We start from the raw sequence: 18,415 nt of genomic DNA, 5'->3' as shown, positions 1-18,415 counted from the left end.
TTGTTGCAGACTCTCTCTTCTTATGTGTAAGTCCAGCACCTACCACCCTGGAGCCCTGATCTTAGTTGGAGTCTCCAGGCACTAAACAACAATTGTAATAATAAATAATGTGGAAGTATATGTGTTATTGCATGCTAGATGTGTACACATAAATATACGTGTGTATCTGCATGTAGGTGTGGGAGTCAGTTTCTACAGATTTATTTTTATAGGTATCTGGACAGGTGTGCATTTCTGTGGTTGTGCTCTATGGATTTGTATTTGGGCTTCAGGAGTGGGCCTTTAATGGACCCATTGCAGCTGTGATAATATGTGGTCCTAATTCCACACATAAAATTACAATAACTTTAGTGAGCAAAAAACATGTAGCTGGTTACGAAAAATGGGAAGAGGGGAGGGAAAGAATCATGAAAACCTTTGTGAAATTTCATTTTTTTAAATTACCCTTTTTGACTAATTTGCTGCCAGCTCTAGTGTCCTGTAACAAATAAAACCTGAACTTAGCATAATACATCTGTCAAAACAATACATTTGCCTGTTTGGGCCTTTCTGTGAAAATGAGCACTTGAAAGAGGGTGTAGGAGAGCAAGTGATGGAGGGAGGGGAGATAGAGTGGGAGGGGGGCAGCCCCCCACCTTCACTAGCAGGACCAAGTACTGATTTTGCCCCAGATCCCTAAATGGCCCCCTCAAGGATTGAACTCACAACGCTGGGTTTAGCAGGCTAATGCTCAAACCAGCCAGCATGACACAGGCTCAGGGAGTGATGTGGGGAAGGAAGCTCTGGGCTTAGGTTGGAAGATGCTTGCTGCAGATTTCAGCATAATGTACCATTCAGCTTCTGATACTGTGGGTCACAGATGGTGACATGATACCTCACGCACAAATGACAGAAATCCATTCATAACCCCCTTTGCATCTGTAGTGCTACCACCCTCTGCACCAATAGTGCATAAGTATAAGACAGTACCCCTACTCCATACTAAATATCAGATCCTGTGGACCAAAAAGATGGGCTCCTCTTCCAGTCCTCTGAGCACCCAAAACATCACCCCTAGAATACAGTTCTTGTTTCCTGGGCACAGAAAATACAGAAAACCTGTTGCTGTCTGAACTGTGAAAATGCTGTGTGGTTTGGACAACTGTAGGTCATCCTCACTTACTATACCTCAGTATTGTCTTTGGATTTTGGATCCTCTCCTTCTCTGTCTGATTTCAAGAATCTCTTCTGTTCCTGAAGATGACCACATCTAAACCTGCTCCCCAACTAACGAGTCTGTTGTATGCAGAAGCTGCCTATCCATCCTGGCTGATTGGGTGTGCCCAAAGAACCCAACTGCTGAGGGGGTTATAGGAATATACCTGTTATGGACTGTACATTATAGCTCATCATAGAATGGTATGTGAGTCTTAAATGAAAGCCATTGTCATACGGGTCATTAGTATTCTTGGGAGATATATGTACAGACACTATGTAAGGAGTTATGTATATATACCAGAAATATATTTTAAAGTCAGTATCAAGGTAGATTCACAAACAGGTTTCTGTCAAACAAAGAGATGTGTAGTCATCTATCTGGCTGTTGAAATGTAAGTTAAGTATTGTCTCATTCACAATGGGTCACCCCTCACCCATCTAAACTGAATGCTGATGAAAGATTGTAAGAATTTCAGAAAGGAATTAACAGGTAGGGAAATCCAGTGGGGAAAGAAAACCTTATCTTGAGAAACACTTCAAAGGTTTGGTGGACTATGTTTGGGGAATAAAGAAGACACCCTGTCATCCTGCACCTAGGGAGTAAATGGACATTGTGTTTATATTTGTGAAAATGAGATCACAACTAGCTGTGGTTGAAATACTGCAGAGGACATTAGGGGTGAGGTAAACTACTTTAAACAGGAGGTTATCCTGGTAAGTTTAATTTCTAGAAAGCATGTTATGATTTTCTTTTATATGTAATCTTTTGTTTCCATTGTCTTACTCACTATCTCTCATATCTTTGGTAATAAACTTGTCCTTGATTTCACTAAAAATTATCTAAGTATTGTGCTAATAAGCAAGGTGATGATTCTGAGTTGAATAATACAAGTTGGTGAGTACACTGTAACCCTGGGGACAGCAGACCTGGTATTTCTGTGAGTGTTCAGTGGATGAGGGGCTGGACACTACCAGGGAACCCTTCCAAGGGGCTTGGTTCTGGGGTGCATCTATTGTTAACTTGCAAACAAAGTAAGGGCTAGTAATGCTCAGCAAAGAGGCTTGGATGGCTAACAGACTGGTGGTGTCAAGGAGCTGACACCTGGCTAAGCACAAGCAAGTGCCTCTCTCATGCTTGAGGCAAGAGGGTAATGAAGTGACTCACTGTTCTGGATACTTCGAGAACCATCACACTGGGATTCCTATATAAATTCCTATATAACAAATGTTCCTTTTCCAGTTTCTCTTTTTCCTCCTCCCCATTTTTAATAGTCTCCCCCACATTACCAGTGCTCATGTCCCCATCTGTATTGTCCGACTCCTGGCTATCAATGGTTCCTGCTTCCTCACCTTGACCCCTTCTCAATCATGTATCAATAAAGGACCAAGTCAGTCCTTCCCTCAAAAGTAGAGAGGCTTTCCATTCAAAATGGGGCTTTCATCAATCCTGCAGGATTGCTCAGAACTCTAACCCCCCTGGCTCAGGGAAGGAGGAAGGGTCTTTGAAAAACTGGGAATGACATCTTTCCCTACTGTTCCAGACCTCTGGGCACTGCCTTCAAACATGTCCACTTTTCCTACATATATTGCATCTAATGCAATCCTTGTGGTCTCAATCTTGGGTGCATTAGAACCACTGCACATGCACTTCCTCACCCCACAGCCCACACAAAAATGCTCTGTAGAGCCACAGGTAAAACAAGTGCATGGCTGCCTGGGATACCTACAGCTCAGAACTTAAATAAAATATACTGTGGAGATGTTGCAACCCTGGAAAAGTTCAATGGGGCTGTGATAAATGAAAGGGGGGGGGAGGAGTAGCTCCCTTTTATGGACACCCAGCCAGCCAGTTAGCTATAAAATCCCTCTTAGTAGCTGTTCTCTACTTGCTTTACCTGTAAAGGGTTATAAAGTCTGACTACATGCATAGGTAAAAGGAAGTGAGTGGGCACCTGGCCAAAAGAGTCAATGGGAAGGCTAGAATTTTTTATAATCGAAACAAGACTACCCTTTTGTCTGTCTGTGGTTGTTCTCTCTGGAGAGAAGACACAGAGCAGCAATGCTGTAAGAAGCTTGCGCCAGGTATGAAAAAATCATCAAATCATACCTAGAAACTACTCATTTGAAACCCCAGATATGTAAGTAGATCAGGAAATGTCTAGGAAGATGCAATTAGGTTTATCTCTTTTATTTCTGTAAGGCTTGTGGACTCCTCTTTGCTAACCCCAGGTGCTTTTGTTTTGCTTGTAACCTTTAAGCTGGACCTCAAGTAAGTTATTTTGATGCTTAATCCTTATAAGTGGTTCTTTTTAAAATCTAGCAATAGTCTGAGTTTTTAGATGTATTTCTTTCTTTTTTGTTTTTAATAAAATTTACCTTTTTTAAGAACAAGATTGGATTTTGTGTCCTAAGAGGTTTGTGCATATGTTGTTTAATTAGCTGGTGGCAACAGCTGATTTCCTTTGTTTTCTTTCTCAGCTCTTCCCCAGAGGGGGGGTGAAAGGGCTTGAGGGTACCCCACAGGAAGGAATTCCCAAGTGCTCCTTCCTCGGTTCAAAGGGTTGGTTTTTGTTTTGTTTTGTTTTGTTTGCATTTGCGTGGTGGCAGCATCTACCCATCCAAGGTCAGAGAGAGAAGCTGTAACCTTGGAAGTTTAATACAAGCCTGGAGTGGCCAGTATTAATTTTTAGAATCCTTGCATGCCCCCATCTTCTACACTCACAGTGCCATAGGGGGGAATCAGCCTTGACGGGGGCCTATAATTCACCATTCAAACCCTAAATCAATCATCAGCTTTAACTGGAGGCTGTGCCACTTTAATGTAACATGGAATCCAGAGCAGAAGATCTGCTTCATGGATATTTTCATTGTGGAAGAAAGTAGTCACAGGTTTAATCAAGGTTGGGATAACAAAACAGTTACTCCCAATCCCTAATCCCCCTCCTCATTCCAAACTGCTCCCAGAAAAATCCACTAGACTATAAGAGTAAAAGCTGAAGTAGAATTCTCTGCTGCCCGGCAGATGTATCACAGCTTTCAGCTGTGCAAGAGGCAATCCTAACTCTTTGAACAAGAGTCCCAACAACAACATTTCTAATTGGACATTTGTCCCTGTCCCCTGTATACAGCGGTCAAATCATCTATCTCCGCTGAGGCATCCTAAGATAATTTTTCCATTATGAGGAATCTTGCCCAGAAGATCAATCCTGCCAGCTGTGACTGCTGCTAGGATTTCTTCCTAGGTGGCCCCTAAGAAGACCCATGGCTGGAAACAGACACCTCAGATCCTTCCTTATTGTCACCATTCCTCAGTTTCTAACTCCCGACAGGTTTTTGTGTTCTCTCATCCCTGTGTTCTCTCATCAGCTCTGGGGTTTCCCTTTGTGTTGCTGGGATCCTCACGGTCAAGCAAAACAAAAAACCACCACTTCAGATTCTAAAAAAATTCCTCTTTTGGACCACTTTTCCCTCTGGTCCACTCATAGCCTTAATAATCCCCTGAGTGGAGTAAAGCAAATGGAGCTCCTGCAACAGAGGAGACCCCAATACTACCCCCATCTCCACTCACAGGGGAAGAGGAAGCCACATGTGTGGCTGCTAAACTGCCCTTTACCTCTACATTTCTGATACAGCCTGACTGTGTTAAAGTTCCACTGTATCCCTGCCCCTTCTCTAAATCCCATGCAGAATTTAAAATGGCGGTCACGCCCTGCAAACCATCTGCAGGAGTAAGGGGACCTAATCCACCCCCTCCATAGCCAAAGCTCCTTCTGGCAGCTGATCCCCAACAGCAAGGAGCTTCAAAGCAAGCTCTCTTTCCATTTGAACATATACTCCTATTGCCAGTCTCTTCATCCTCCCCCTCCGTGCAGATCCCAAGTCAGTTTCCCCAGCTACATGTACCTTTGGCCTGGGGACACAACCCCCCCAGGCACCACAGGAATAAGGCTTATAACAGGGGTCGGCAACCTCTGGCACGTGGCTCGCCAGGGTAAGCACCCTGGCGGGCTGGGCCAGTTTGTTTACCTGCCGTGTCTGCTGGTTCGGCCAATCTCGGCTCCCACTGGCCGCGATTCACCGTCCCAGGCCAATGGGGGCTGTGGGAAGCAGCACGGGCCAAGGAATGTGCTGGCCGCCGCTTCCCGGCGTCCCCATTGGCCTGGAGCGGCGAACCGCGGTCAGTGGGAGCCGTGCTCGGCCGAACCTGTGGACGTGGCAGGTAAACAAACTGGCCCGGCCCGCCAGGGTCTTACCCTGGCGAGCCGTGTGCCAGAGCTTGCCAAGCCCTGGCTTATAACATCAGCTGATAGCACCACATAGATCCACTGGTCTGTTCACAGTGATTTCTGCATCAGTCTCCACACACACAGACGTTTATGCCATCCCATCCAGAGAACCAGGGCCAGATTAACTTTTTGTGGGCCCAGCGCCAAACATATTTGTGGGCCCCCATTGGGGAAATAGGGCATGTGAGGGGGGGCGGTCCGCAGAGTGAGGGGCGGGTTGGGGGCAATGAGACGCAGCGCAGCAGGAGTGGCCCCACTCAGCCCAGCACAAGGGCACTATTTACAAACCCCAAACTGCTAGACGCACACTGGCCCGCCCAGCCCTGCGCTGCCAGCGTGCCCCTTCCACACTGCCCCCCTGCCCAGTGCCCTGCCCTTATGCCAGTGCCCCCTCACCCAGAGACTTCCCCCACAGCTCCCTATGCCCAGCACCCCCTGCCTAGAGACCCCTCCCGCTGACATCCCACCACAACTACACAGCACCCTGCACACCATACCCCCTGCCCAGCTCCCCCCCTCCCACAGATCCACGATTGTCCAGCACCCCCTTCCCAGTCCCACCATCACAGCTGCACAGCGCCCCATATTCCTGAGGGAATTCTGCATCAAATTCTGTGCATAATATTTTAAAATTCTGATTTTTTTTTAATAATAAATACATGTGGAAGCTCCACCATGGCAGTGGGGAGCACAGGCCACTGGCTGCATCGAGGTGGGAGAATACCCTGCAGCCTTCCCCCTCCCCTGGTATAGGGACTTGGCAATGAGACTGAACCTGACCCTGACACAGCACTGGGCCATGCCTGCCACAGAAACACCCTGGGGCCCTGCCCCTTTTGTGCCAGCAGGAGCCTCAGTGCCAGGAGCACCAAGCTTCTGCCCCCTGCAGGAGAGAGCGGGGGCGGAGAAGGGTGGGCCTGGTCGGGGCCTCCCAGTGGCTCCATGGTAAATCCGCTACTGCAGAGAACTTGTGGGTAGGACAAAGCCTCCTTTCAGCCCCATTATCTGAGACTGCAGCCATTTTGGCAGAAAGAGGACGTAAGAACTCTCTCTCTCTCTCTCTCTCTCTCTCTCTCTCTCTCTTTCTGTAGCTCAGAAAGACTGAGAACAGAGAGACTTTTGTTTTGGACTTTTAAGATTTGGGAGTTCTGAACCATAGTCCTGAGGTAAGGGCCTTTAAATAGATTTCCAACTGCTCCTTTCATGGAGCTTAACTAAAAGGGAGACATGCTTATGTTAATTAGTGTGCTTGGTTTCTCATTGCCCTGATCTGAGTAAGCACACTTGTTGACACCCAGGTAGGATAATGTAGGGTGAGGTGTACCTGCAGTACCACATCTGGCCATGAGGGAGGGCATAGGGTGGCCCACCCCTGTACATGAAAAGTGTCCATTACAATGTGCAATGAATATCAATAACATAAAAAAGTACACAAACACAAATGAACAAGTAAGAGGAAAAAATAAGACTTTCTTGAACTTTGTGAAATGTAAAGTTTTCAATTTGCATCCTATAGAAGTTTCCTTTTGAGTTAAAAGAGAACCAACCTAGGCTGAAACCACTAAATTTCAGCAGGTCAGAAATACACATTAGACTACTCGCTGTTTTTTTTTATTGAAAACCTAAAACAGGTAACATCCATCCCTACCCACCCACCATGCCCAGATTCCTGTCTTCTTTGGATGTCTTCCAAAATTGTTCCTTACCTCCATTGTTCCTGCAAAGGGGGACAGCTGGCCTGCTGCCCTATTTGTGTCTTCACATGAGCAGAATAAGTTAGATCTGCTTTCCAATATACACCTGGAAACCTTTGGGAGAATGTAAAAAGCAACAGAGAGTCCTGTGGCACCTTTAAGACTAACAGATAGGTGCCACAGGACTCTCTGTTGCTTTTTACAGATCCAGACTAACACGGCTACCCCTCTGATACTTTGGGAGAATGGGCAGTCTGTGTGGACCCTCTGTTCAGCAGCACATCAGGAGAGGGCCTCAAAATGGGATGAAATGCCCCAGTCTACACCACATGGAAGAAAAATCCAAAGCTTCTGTCTGAACCTTAGCCCAGAAAAGTATGAATTGCTCCTGTTCATCTCCAGGAGATGTTGACCCTAATGATGATGTTGTAAATCTCAATGTTAACTATTTAACTGCTGATCAAAGCATAAGAAAAAATATATATACATTCTACTGGAAATGACATCTCTTTTTGGCATCATGAATGATTGAAGCTTGAGTTATAGACAGTTCCTGTAGGTGTACCACCATAATGAGATCCAATGACTGGAACAAGAAGCAAGAGAGGGTGCAACTTTTTAACAGTGAGGGTAATTAATCATTGGAACAATTTATCTTGGGTTGTAGCCCACAAAAGCTTATGCTCTAATAAATTTGTTAGTCTCTAAGGTGCCACAAGTACTCCTGTTCTTTTTGCGGATACAGACTAACACGGCTGCTACTCTGAAACCAGTGAATTCTCCATCACTCAGAGACTTTATATCAAAACTGGATATCTTTCTAAAACATAGCTCAAACAGAAGTTATGGTCTTGATGTAGCAATTACTGGATAAGGTTCTGTGGCCTGTATTATGCAGGAAGTCAGACTAGATGATCATTATAGTCTTTGTCCTAAATTCTATAAATGTACTTTGCTACATGCTGCACACACACACACCCCTGTGCTGCTCCCACAGGTTTGTCTGTCGGCTTGGAGCACTGAATAATAGAATAAACAAAGAACATTTACACTGATGTGATTCCAGTGATCAGGTGTCATGTCCCTGTTGCTGTGACGTTAAATTCGCAGCTGTTCTTTGTAACCCTTCACAAATTCTCAGGGTAGAAAAAAGGACAAATATGTACTAAAGCCGCTGATTTGCGGATTAAGCAAATATGGTGAAGCAGCATGTGCCTGTCAATGAAAAACTGGGAGGGAACAGTAGTATCAGCAGCTTCTCCCGTGCGGCTAATGATTGGGTTTAGGGTGGGCTGAGCATACTCACTAACAACATCTGAAGCTGCTGCCTTAAATCTGCTGTCCGCTGCGGTCAGGATCTTTTTCTTGTGCAAAACCGGGATAGACAGAGGGACGTTGGTACTCTGGTAAAGCTATACTGGGTTGCGCTATCCAGGACCCCTCGCTATGGGCAGCCAGGAAGCAGAGCCCCAGGAGACTTTGCAAACCCCAGGTGGGAGTAGTAGAGTTTTTCTTTCAGATCCTGCTCTCTTTAACCTTTTGGGTTGCGGATGTCTTCCCTCCTACTTCCCCTCCTCCCCCCCAGGAAATTGGGTGACTACTTCACCCAAGCATTGTCTGAACACTTCTGAAACCCCGGCTGACTTCTTTTGTTTAGATTAGTGGTTTGCGTTTGCTTAAGGTGGGACCTGATTTTTCTGACTAACTGCAACTTTGGGGGCAGAGGACCCGTTTTGTCTGCACTTTTTTCCCCTTTTGTTATTTTTGTAACTAAGCTCTGCCCATCAGAAGAACTTAGAACTACACTAAGATCACTCTCTGGCACTTCTTGCCTTCCATGTTTACATCTCTCACTGTTGAAATTGACCCATTTCATCTTCTATTCTGGGGTAATGTGTTCAATTGGCTTTTTGTCTTTATGTGAAGTCTAGCTGAAGCTCAGCAGGAGCTTTTTGTCTGTTTATAAAGGCTATGAAGGGATGAACTTGAAAGTTTCTTGCTGGCTATTTAAGAACTCTGACCCTAATTGCGACCCTAGCTAAATAATGGAAAGCCTTGCTAGTGGAGCCTGAAGCCAGACCTGTTAAATAACTATCTTACTGCACCTTGGAAAAAGAGCAAAAGGGTATATTTGATTTTCTGGGAACTCTCTTCTGGCCTCAACCTCATTCTGGAGTGCAAAATATCAGGAACACTTAAAATATACACCTGGAGGAGTGGAGAGAAAGAAAGCAAGTAAATTTAAATACTATCTATTGCAAACGTTCCTTGAAGGATACAAAGAGCTGGCAGATGACCTACACCTGTATCTTGAATGTTTCTTACATCTTTATTTGTAAGCTGATTGTTTCTGGGTCTCTGGGCTGTAAAACAAAGTGTATGTGAGGGATGAGGTGCAGACTTTTTATAGCACATGAATACTGTGTAGATAAAACACTGCAACTTTATATGCTAGATGTCTGATCAGGCAGCCACTACTTAGGTGGACAGTTCTCACTCCCACAAGTAATCCAATTCACTTCTGTGGAGCTATGTGTGAGTCGCAGTGGCAGATTCTTTTGTCATTGATGCTGCAAGCTGCTCACTGTGGAAAGACACTGGGAGACTCTGGGTGCAAGAGGCTATACAGATAGGGTTGTGGGGAGGGCTTCACTTAGGCTATGTCTACACTGCACTTTCCTCATTAAAACTTTTATCTCTCGGGGGGGGGAACCTTGTTGGGGGGTGGTTTTATTTTGTCAAGAAGAGTGGCTACACTGCTTGCCTTACAGCAGCACCAAGGCTTGTAAGCTGTGCAGTGTAGACATAGCCTTGTAAAATGGTGCAGTAATATATTCATAAAATGGTGGGTTTTATTACTTTTAATGGCAGAACATCAATTACCTTTTCCTGAACCATAGGTTTAGGTTACTAATTCCGAATTCCTGGAGGGCACATCTTTTGTAAACAGACAGCTTGAAGTTGTGCCTAATACAAATATTTTTAGTTCTAGAAAATGGCAGACCAGAAGTTCCCAGTGAAGAGTCAAGCAGATTTACCAGAGATCAGCTCTTCACAATGGCAGCAACAGCTTGTTTAAACTTCAGTTCAATGATTTGCTATTCAATCCTGGGGCCCTTTTTTCCAAGAGAGGTAAATCAATGTACAGCTCTGCAGACTATTATTCAAATTACCTGTGTATTTTGTATAACTTTTTTTTTAAAAAAATCAGAAATAACTTTATAAAAAAAGTAATCAGATCATTTCTATTGCAGCATCACCCTTAGAGGCTACATGTGAGCTCAGGCCCCTATTGTGCCAGGCACTGTAAGAGACCGTTCCTGTCCCAAAACACTTGCAGCCTATTTTAGATGAGGCAGACAAACTGTAGAGAGAGGTGAAGTGATTTGCCCAAGGTCTTGTAGCCAGTCAGTAGGAAAACCAGGAATAAAACCCAGGTCTCTTGACTACATTCCAATGCCTTATCTTCTGGATCACTCTCTTCCCTCCCCTCCCCCATCCACTTATGACTTCCCCCTCAGTCTTTCCCAGGTTAAAGTTTGCCAGGCTGGCAGATAAGAAAACCACCTTTACTGTAATATTAAATTGAGCAAACTTGATGTGCAAGTTGAGAAAAATACATAAATGTATGTAGAGCCCCATGAAACTTCAGAGTAATCATTTTAGAGCAAATCCATTGCTCAGGGGGGGGGGGGCAGGCCCTGGTCAGTTGGCCAGATCATCCCCACCTGGGGCAATGCCTACAAGAGAGGGCTAAGGGTTTTCTCCTGGAACATTCCAGTGTTCTACCCACCTGCCGCATGGAGTGATCTTCAAAGCTTGCCCCCAGATGCTGCATAGCCACCAGGATCTGTGAGAGGCCAGTGCTCTCTGTGCAGAGGCCTTGTACCTCTGTTCCAGTGCTGGAGTCACCATGATTCTCTTTTCCTGTGGCTGTGTAGCTCCAGTGGAAAGGAAAAGTAAAGTGACCAAACATATTACCTCTTCCCAGGTAATTTCTATAAGGCCAGAGGGGAGATGTTGTCATCTTCCCCCTGCCCAGTCCACACCTCATCCTCTGCATGGATCCCAAATTGGCAGGGTGTCCTCTGTGGCATCCTGGGGTATGGGGGTAGGGGAACCATGCTGTGGAGACAGCAGATTCCTTCATTTGCCCCTTTCTTGCAGGGGGGATGAGGTCTCTGCACACCAGGTTCCACCTGTGTATGGACTTAAGGAATGCGTTCTGTCCCTGGGTAAGGTCCTACTATCTGATCTGTAGTGCAACACAACAACTTAGAATTTCCATCCTTTACACCTGCTTCCACTTGGAATAGATGCCGCTTCTGCTCCTGACTACAGAAATACTGAATTGTGGTGCCAGGTGATTTTAAATTGCTGTAGCGTTACTGCTGAATCTCCCACTCCTCTTTTAAAAATGCTTTATGACTGTATTGGCAGGTACAATGAAAGAAGGATAAAGATGTAAGACTTGAATAAAAGTATTTTACCTAACGCTATCATTTTCCTTTGTGTACTGAGGTCTTTTTTTTGTCCATATTCTAAGTCTGGCTGTCATGGTGTTTCCTTTTACAGGCAGAGAAAAAGGGTGCCAGTGATACGGTTGTTGGACTGATTTTTGGATGCTTTGCTTTATCTAATTTCTTGACTTCTTTAATATTAGGCAATTATGTAAGTATGTTTACAGTTTTCAGTACTGACTTAATTATGGAATAGGACCTAACAACCTTACGCAGAGCGTGGTCCAGTTAAACCAATTTGACTGCTGACGTATATAAGTTTGCTCTTTTAAGCAAGTGAAAAGATACATTAAAATAATAATGTCCATACTGGGTCAGACCAAAGGTCCATCTAGCCCAGTATCCTGTCTTCCAACAGTGGTCAATGCCAGGTGCTTCAGAGGGAATGAACAGAACAGGTAATCATCAAGTGATCCATCTGCTGTTGCCCGTTCCCGGGTGTTTAGTGGTCAGGAAAAACTAATTATGTGCACTCTGAGACTCACTCCATACTCTAGTAAATGTATTTATGTTGTCTTCCTATCTTCCAATTGCTTTTACAGACATCTATGCTCTTCCTTTAATGAAGAGCCTGGACACCTGTAAATTCAGCTAGAAACAAGGAAGATGTTCAGCAGAATGAGACTAAGTTGCTCTGCTGACCATCAGCAAGTACTCTACAGATCACAGTAGAGAAGCTGCTGTTTTTTTAAAAGAAGGCAGGTTTCTCTCTGACTGCACATTTAGCCAGCTGGGTTGGGACACAATAGTCTGTGTGCTGTTTTTACAGCACTGGGTTCTCAGAGGCAGACCTCCTGGGAGAAGAGGTCAAAACTAGGGCTGTCAAGTGATTAAAAAAATTAATCGTGATTAATAGCACAATTAATCACACTGTTAAACAACAATAGAATACCATTTAAATATTTTTGGATGTTTTCTACATTTTCAAGTATATTGATTTCAATTACAACACAGAATACAAAGTGTACAGTGCTCACTTTATATTTTGGATTACAAGTATTTGCACTGTAAAAATCAAATTGTATTTTTCAATTCACCTAATACAAGTACTATAGTGCAATTTCTTTATCACAGAAGTTGAACTTACAAATGTAGAATTATGTACAAAAAAAATGCATGCAAAAACAAAACAATGTAAAATTTTAGAGCTTGCAAGTCCACTCAGTCCACCTTCTTGTTCAGCCAATCGCTCAGACAAACAAGTTTGTTTACATTTGCAGGAGATAATGCTGCCCTCTTCTTATTTACAATGTCACCTGACAGTGAGAACAGGTGTTCTCACAGCACTGTTGTAGCCGGCGTCACAAGATATTTATGTGCCAGATGCGCTAAAGATTGATATGTCCCTTTATGCTTCAACCACTATTCCAGGGGACATGTGTCCATGCTGATGATGGGTTCTGCTTAATAACAATCCAAAGCAGTGCGGACCAACGCATGTTCATTTTCATTATCTGAGTCCGATGCCACCAGCAGAAGGTTAATTTCTTTTTTGGTGGTTCAGGTTCTGTAGTTTCCACATAAGAATGTTGCTCTTCTAAGACTTCTGTAAGCATGCGCCACACCTCATCCCTCTCAGATTTTGGAAGGCACTTCAGATTCTTAAACCTTGGGTCAAGTGCTGTAGCTATCTTTAGAAATCTCACATTGGTACCCTCACTGCAGATTTGACAAAACGTAAAGAAAGTGTTCTTAAAATGAACAAAATGTGCTGAGTCGTCACCTGAGACTGCTTTAACATTAAGTATGTGGCAGAAAACAGAGCAGGGGACATACAATCCTCCCTCAAGTAGTTCAGTCACAAATAATTAATGTGGTGCGTTGTGTTTTTTTTTTTTTTTACAAGCGTCATCAGTATGGAAGCACGTCCTCTGGAATGGTGGCCGAAGCATGAAGGGGCATATGAATGTTTAGCATATCTGGCACGAAAATACCTTGTAATGCCAGCTACAAAAGTGCCATGTACATACCTGTTTTCACTTTCGGTGACCTTGTAAATAGGGCAGCATTATCTCCCATAAATGTAAACAAGCTTGTTTGTCTGAGTGATTGGCTGAACAAGAAGTGGGGCTGAGTGGACTTTTTTGTTTTTGAGTGCAGTTATGTAACAAAATCTACATTTGTAAGTTGCACTCTCACGACAGATCACACTACAGTACTTGTATGAGGTGAATTGAAAAATACTATTTCTTTATCATTTTTACAGTGCAAATATTTGTAATAAATAATATACACTTTGATTTCAATTACAGCACAGAATAAAACATATATGAAAAGATATATAAACATCCAAAATATTTAATACATTTCAATTGGTCTTCTATTGTTTAACAGTGCAATTAAAAGTGTGATTAATCGCCATTATTTTTTAATCTCAATTAATTTGAGTTAACTGCAGTTAGTGGACAGCCCTAGTCAAAACTGTGGCCAGAATATGCTGTAATCAATCTTTTTGGAGTATCTTCTTTTAATTTCAATTTTGCCTGTCTTTTCGTGACTAGTACTCAAAGATTTGAGAAACACCTTGTTAGTTTTTTTTCAAAACTGACTTTTTCCCCCTTGCTGCAGTGATTGCAGTCTGGCCAGCCAGTGGGCATGGAGCTAAACCATGCAAGAAAACATTTTAGAGCTGGAAAATGTCTTCTAGGTTCCTACCTTAAATATGGCTATCAAATATAGTTCTTAAGCTAGTGTACAGGCTGCTTTAAGGCCCTAGCTACATTTTTTTTTTTAAGTGTGTTTAAAGTATATTGTCTTTTGCCCCCCCCTTTTGGGGGGGGGGGAGGGGGAATAGTACTTTTCAATGAGAGTGGCATTAGACATCTAGTGTTTCCAATGGGAAGTCCCTTCAATTTACAAGAAAAAGAATAAAAGCCCTTACTGGTAAAAAGTGGCTGCCAATAATGGCCCGTACAGCTGACTTTTTAAAGCGGTGCCACAGCAAAGGACCCTGCTTAAAGTGCTGCCCCTTTTGTCCATGACAGAATGATCTTTTCCCTGAATAATTAGCCTTTCACAGAACCTGTGTTTACTGCCTTCTGGAGCTTACATGCCCTGAGCTGCATTCCCTGTTGTCTTGGTTAGCTGCTAGTATGTTAGATAGATGAGCAAATGGAAACAGCCATTTTAGTCAGGTCCCCATTGCCTACCTTAATAGCACCATTACTGCCTGCTATAGGCAATGCTGGATGTATGTGAGTCACTCTCTAATCAATATAAGAATGCTGGTGCATTCTGCCACTGTACAGAGGCTACAACAAATGGCAGTGAGAGAGTTAGCTCTACCAGTGACTTACCGTTGGGAAAAGTAGGTTAAGTCACTTAACCATTTAGAATATTTTTAGGTTTGGTTACAAGCTAAATGTGGGGGGGGGGGGGGTCTGATTCTCTGCCTTTGTTCTGTCAATGACTTTTCTAGAGCATGCACACAGTGTTTTGATTTCATAACAAAACTCTCCAAATAAATTTCCTTGATTAAAATTGGACTGGAAGTAATTAAAATGTAACATTTATTCTTCACCAATTGCAGCTTGTACAAATTGGAGCCAAATTCATGTTTGTGGCTGGAATGTTTGTCTCAGGATGTGTTACAATTCTGTTTGGGTGAGTGTTTTCTTGTTTCTAGTGTGCAATTTGCATTGTGTTCTAATCATATGAAAAACAGATGGTCTTGCTGTTCAAACTCAGGGCTAGGAGTCAAAAGACCTCAGCTCTGTTTCTGACATTGGGCCGATGACTTAACTTCTCTGTCTTAGTTTTCCTTCTCCGTAAAGTGGGAATAATACTTACCTAACTCCGGGGGCTACAAGGCTTGTTTAGCACTCTGAGACCCTCGGCTGGAAGATGCCATAAATGCAATTTGCTATTTAGTTATTGGAAAAACCTCAAGTAAGTATGGTAATAAGTACATACACAATCTACCTCACAAAATGGGATTTTTAATTGTTTGAAATCAATTTGGAAACTTTGCCTGGCAATTGTAGGGTCTAAGGCACCAATTTGTGCAACAGGTAGGCTTTATTTTTAAAAAGTGTCTATTTCACAATGCTGTGAAATCAAGTTCAGCTTTGTGGGGATGCTGCTTGGCAAAACTATGAGGAGCAACAGAGGAAGACACTGGAGTTCTTCACAGGGGAGAAGGACGCTGTGCTTGGCCCTCTGCCCCCAAAGGGGGTGGAGGAGTTGGAGGAGGGCTAGAGATTGTTTCCCTCCCCTTCCCAGAAGCAAGTGGGAGATGATAGAACTCTCCTTTTCCCATTCAGGCACTAGGGGTATGTCTACACTGCATTGTCAAGTTTATGGAAGCCCTGGTTGACCACAGAGGCTAATTCATGGATGCCAATGTGGGCTGTTCTAGCAAAGTGCATGGTGCCAAGGTTTTCTGCAGAACAGGACTTTACCTTAATGGACAGGCTGGGACACTATTCCCACCGAATGAGATGGTCATAAATAGAGTAACTGTCCTCACTGTTGTTCTAGGGAACTCTATGTATCCCTTATGGCTTTTGAAACAGTACCCTGATCTCAGAAGGCCTGGCAAAAGAAGGTTAATTACACCTTCAGTAGATGTAGAATGGTGGTTCAGTGTGCGTTTGGCAGATTGAAATCCTGCTATGGCTGTTTACTGGATCATTTGGATGCTAGTGTTATGCTGTCCACGTTCCTGTGTCTTGCTGTGCTCTTCACAATGTCTGCGAGGTGAGCCATTTCTTCAGGTGTGCACTCAGGCTTTTACTGGATTGCTAGACCAGTACACCTATCATAATGGAATCAGGATCCACATGCACCATGGAAATCAGGGATGCTTTGTGCAGCCACAACACTCCAGCTCCGTTTCACCAATTCTGAGTGCCTCCTACCCCAGTTCTTTGGCCTTTCTAGTGCATCATGTATGCACTGGCTGCTGCTGCATGGAACTGGAAGAATGAATGGGATACATGTGCCCATTCTAATTAGTGTTCATGCCGTGGGGCATGTACCACCCGATCACAGAATGGCCCAAAGGGTTCTGGGGCTGCAGGATGTAGTCGAGTGGTGGGGCTCAGGGAGTGGGACTGGAGCAGGAGGTACAGAGGTAAGTGGGGCTGGAACCTTCAGTCTCACTGCCCTGAGCATAAGCAGCTTCTCTAACATTTCTGCTGCACTTGAATTTTCTCCCTCAAGTGTTGCTTGGGCTCCAGAAATGATGCTGCCAATCTCCCCTAATGCGCTGCAGCCTCTCTCTCTGTCAGCCTGCCGTACATCTTCCTCTCATTGGTATTGCTGTTGATGACTGGTTTTATCCAGGATGTCCACTATTAATTCTTCTTGCCTGCTTCCTCCTTGACCGCTGTAGCAGCATATGGCCCTCCCTCCCTGCCCCCCAAAAGGTCCTGCATGACTGACTGCCCTGCAAAGGTGAAAGGGTTGGCAAGACAAATGAAAGAACACATTATTGTCTGAGTATTTCACAAAGAAGTTTGACTTCATCCATAGTGAAAGTCAAGGTCAAAAATGGTACTTTGGGTTTTATTCTGAGAAAAAGAAGCTGGTTTTCAGACATTGTTGGGAATTGAGCAGAAAGCAATCATGTTATGATAAGGTCTGATTTACAAAATCAATTTAATTATTTCTAAAATTCTAGTCCATTTTTCACTTGTGGTAGAAGAAGGGGGACCACTTGCCATGGTTTACTACCTACGGTTTTAGAATCCTTTTAGACTTAGTGCCTGACCGGCACATCTATGAGTGGAAGGGGCTAGTGACCTACAGAGGAGGCCCTAATGAGCATGCCCTGCACTGAAATGTGAACACCCGTTTGGAGTTTATGCTCCAGGAAAAGCTTGCAATTATCATCAACTGGGATTGTATGGAAAACTTGTGGGGAAATCAACAGGATGCTGAGTTCACTTGCAGATATAGTGAAGCCTCCCTGAAAGCTCCCTGCAGTCATGCAGTGACCCCAGTGCAGCTTAGGCTTACAATACATCCCCCATGGTTACATACAGACACCCCAGGTCAATTCGGACTCCTTATATGGCACACATGGACTATTCTTATATACACACCAAGGACAGCCTGGACTCCTCATAGGACATCCATAGCCTAAATAACTTTTTAGCCCTCTCCCCCCATTTGGATCATAGCTCAGGAAAAGGGATTGAAAAGCACTCCCCCTCCTGGCATCTTTCTGGACTCATAATACAGGACTCCTGGAGTAAATACAACCCAGGTGCATTTTGGACAGTTAGTATGGCACCCGGGGAATATATATATTTTCTCCTTCTTCTTCTCTCCCCCCCCCCCCCCATATCTCCATTATAGTTTAGAGTAATTGGACAGGCAGCTTGGCATGGTCCAGTAGTGCCGATTTGTATGGCATTGTGTACTATTAGTAAAAGGCTCTTTATCTCCATAATGCATCTTTGGGACAAGGGTGTGTGTGAATATTTAGTAAAAATTTCATCATAACTGCTTAACTTTTTGTTTTGAATTCCACGGGGCGGCTGGGAATGGGGAAGCACTAGGGGCCTGGCATGTGTTCCACCTTTAGCGGATACATGCTGCTATCCCTGATAATAATTTCATTGGGGCATAAGCCAAAATTGACTCTTCCATATATTAACAAAAATGTTCTGCCACCATGTTTACTAGGTTCTGACGCTTCCAGTTCTGCTGTGGGCTGCTCCTTGGGGCATCTTCAAACAGCTCCTCTCAGCATGGACTCAGGATGTGCCGT

General features: G+C 43.9%; 1 protein-coding gene across 2 annotated transcripts in view; it reads left to right on the top strand.

Moving 5' to 3' along the window:
• The first annotated feature begins 8,623 nt into the window (after positions 1–8,623).
• Positions 8,624–18,415, top strand: part of LOC135876597 (MFS-type transporter SLC18B1-like) — a 41,787-nt gene continuing 31,995 nt past the window's right edge. Inside the window, exons 1-4 of one of the 2 annotated variants that reach the window (XM_065401865.1) lie at positions 8,624–8,669; positions 10,164–10,309; positions 11,753–11,848; positions 15,227–15,300. In XM_065401865.1, the coding sequence (XP_065257937.1) occupies positions 8,624–8,669; positions 10,164–10,309; positions 11,753–11,848; positions 15,227–15,300 (362 nt within the window). Of the gene's footprint in view, positions 8,676–10,163; positions 10,310–11,752; positions 11,849–15,226; positions 15,301–18,415 lie in introns of both variants that reach the window. The other variant, XM_065401864.1, reaches the window with a different exon arrangement.

This window comes from Emys orbicularis, chromosome 3 (genome assembly GCF_028017835.1).
Source record: "Emys orbicularis isolate rEmyOrb1 chromosome 3, rEmyOrb1.hap1, whole genome shotgun sequence".
Classification (NCBI taxonomy): Eukaryota; Metazoa; Chordata; order Testudines; family Emydidae; genus Emys; species Emys orbicularis.
Note: the sequence above shows the minus strand (reverse complement) of the source record. Positions and strands in the feature narration are given on the sequence as shown.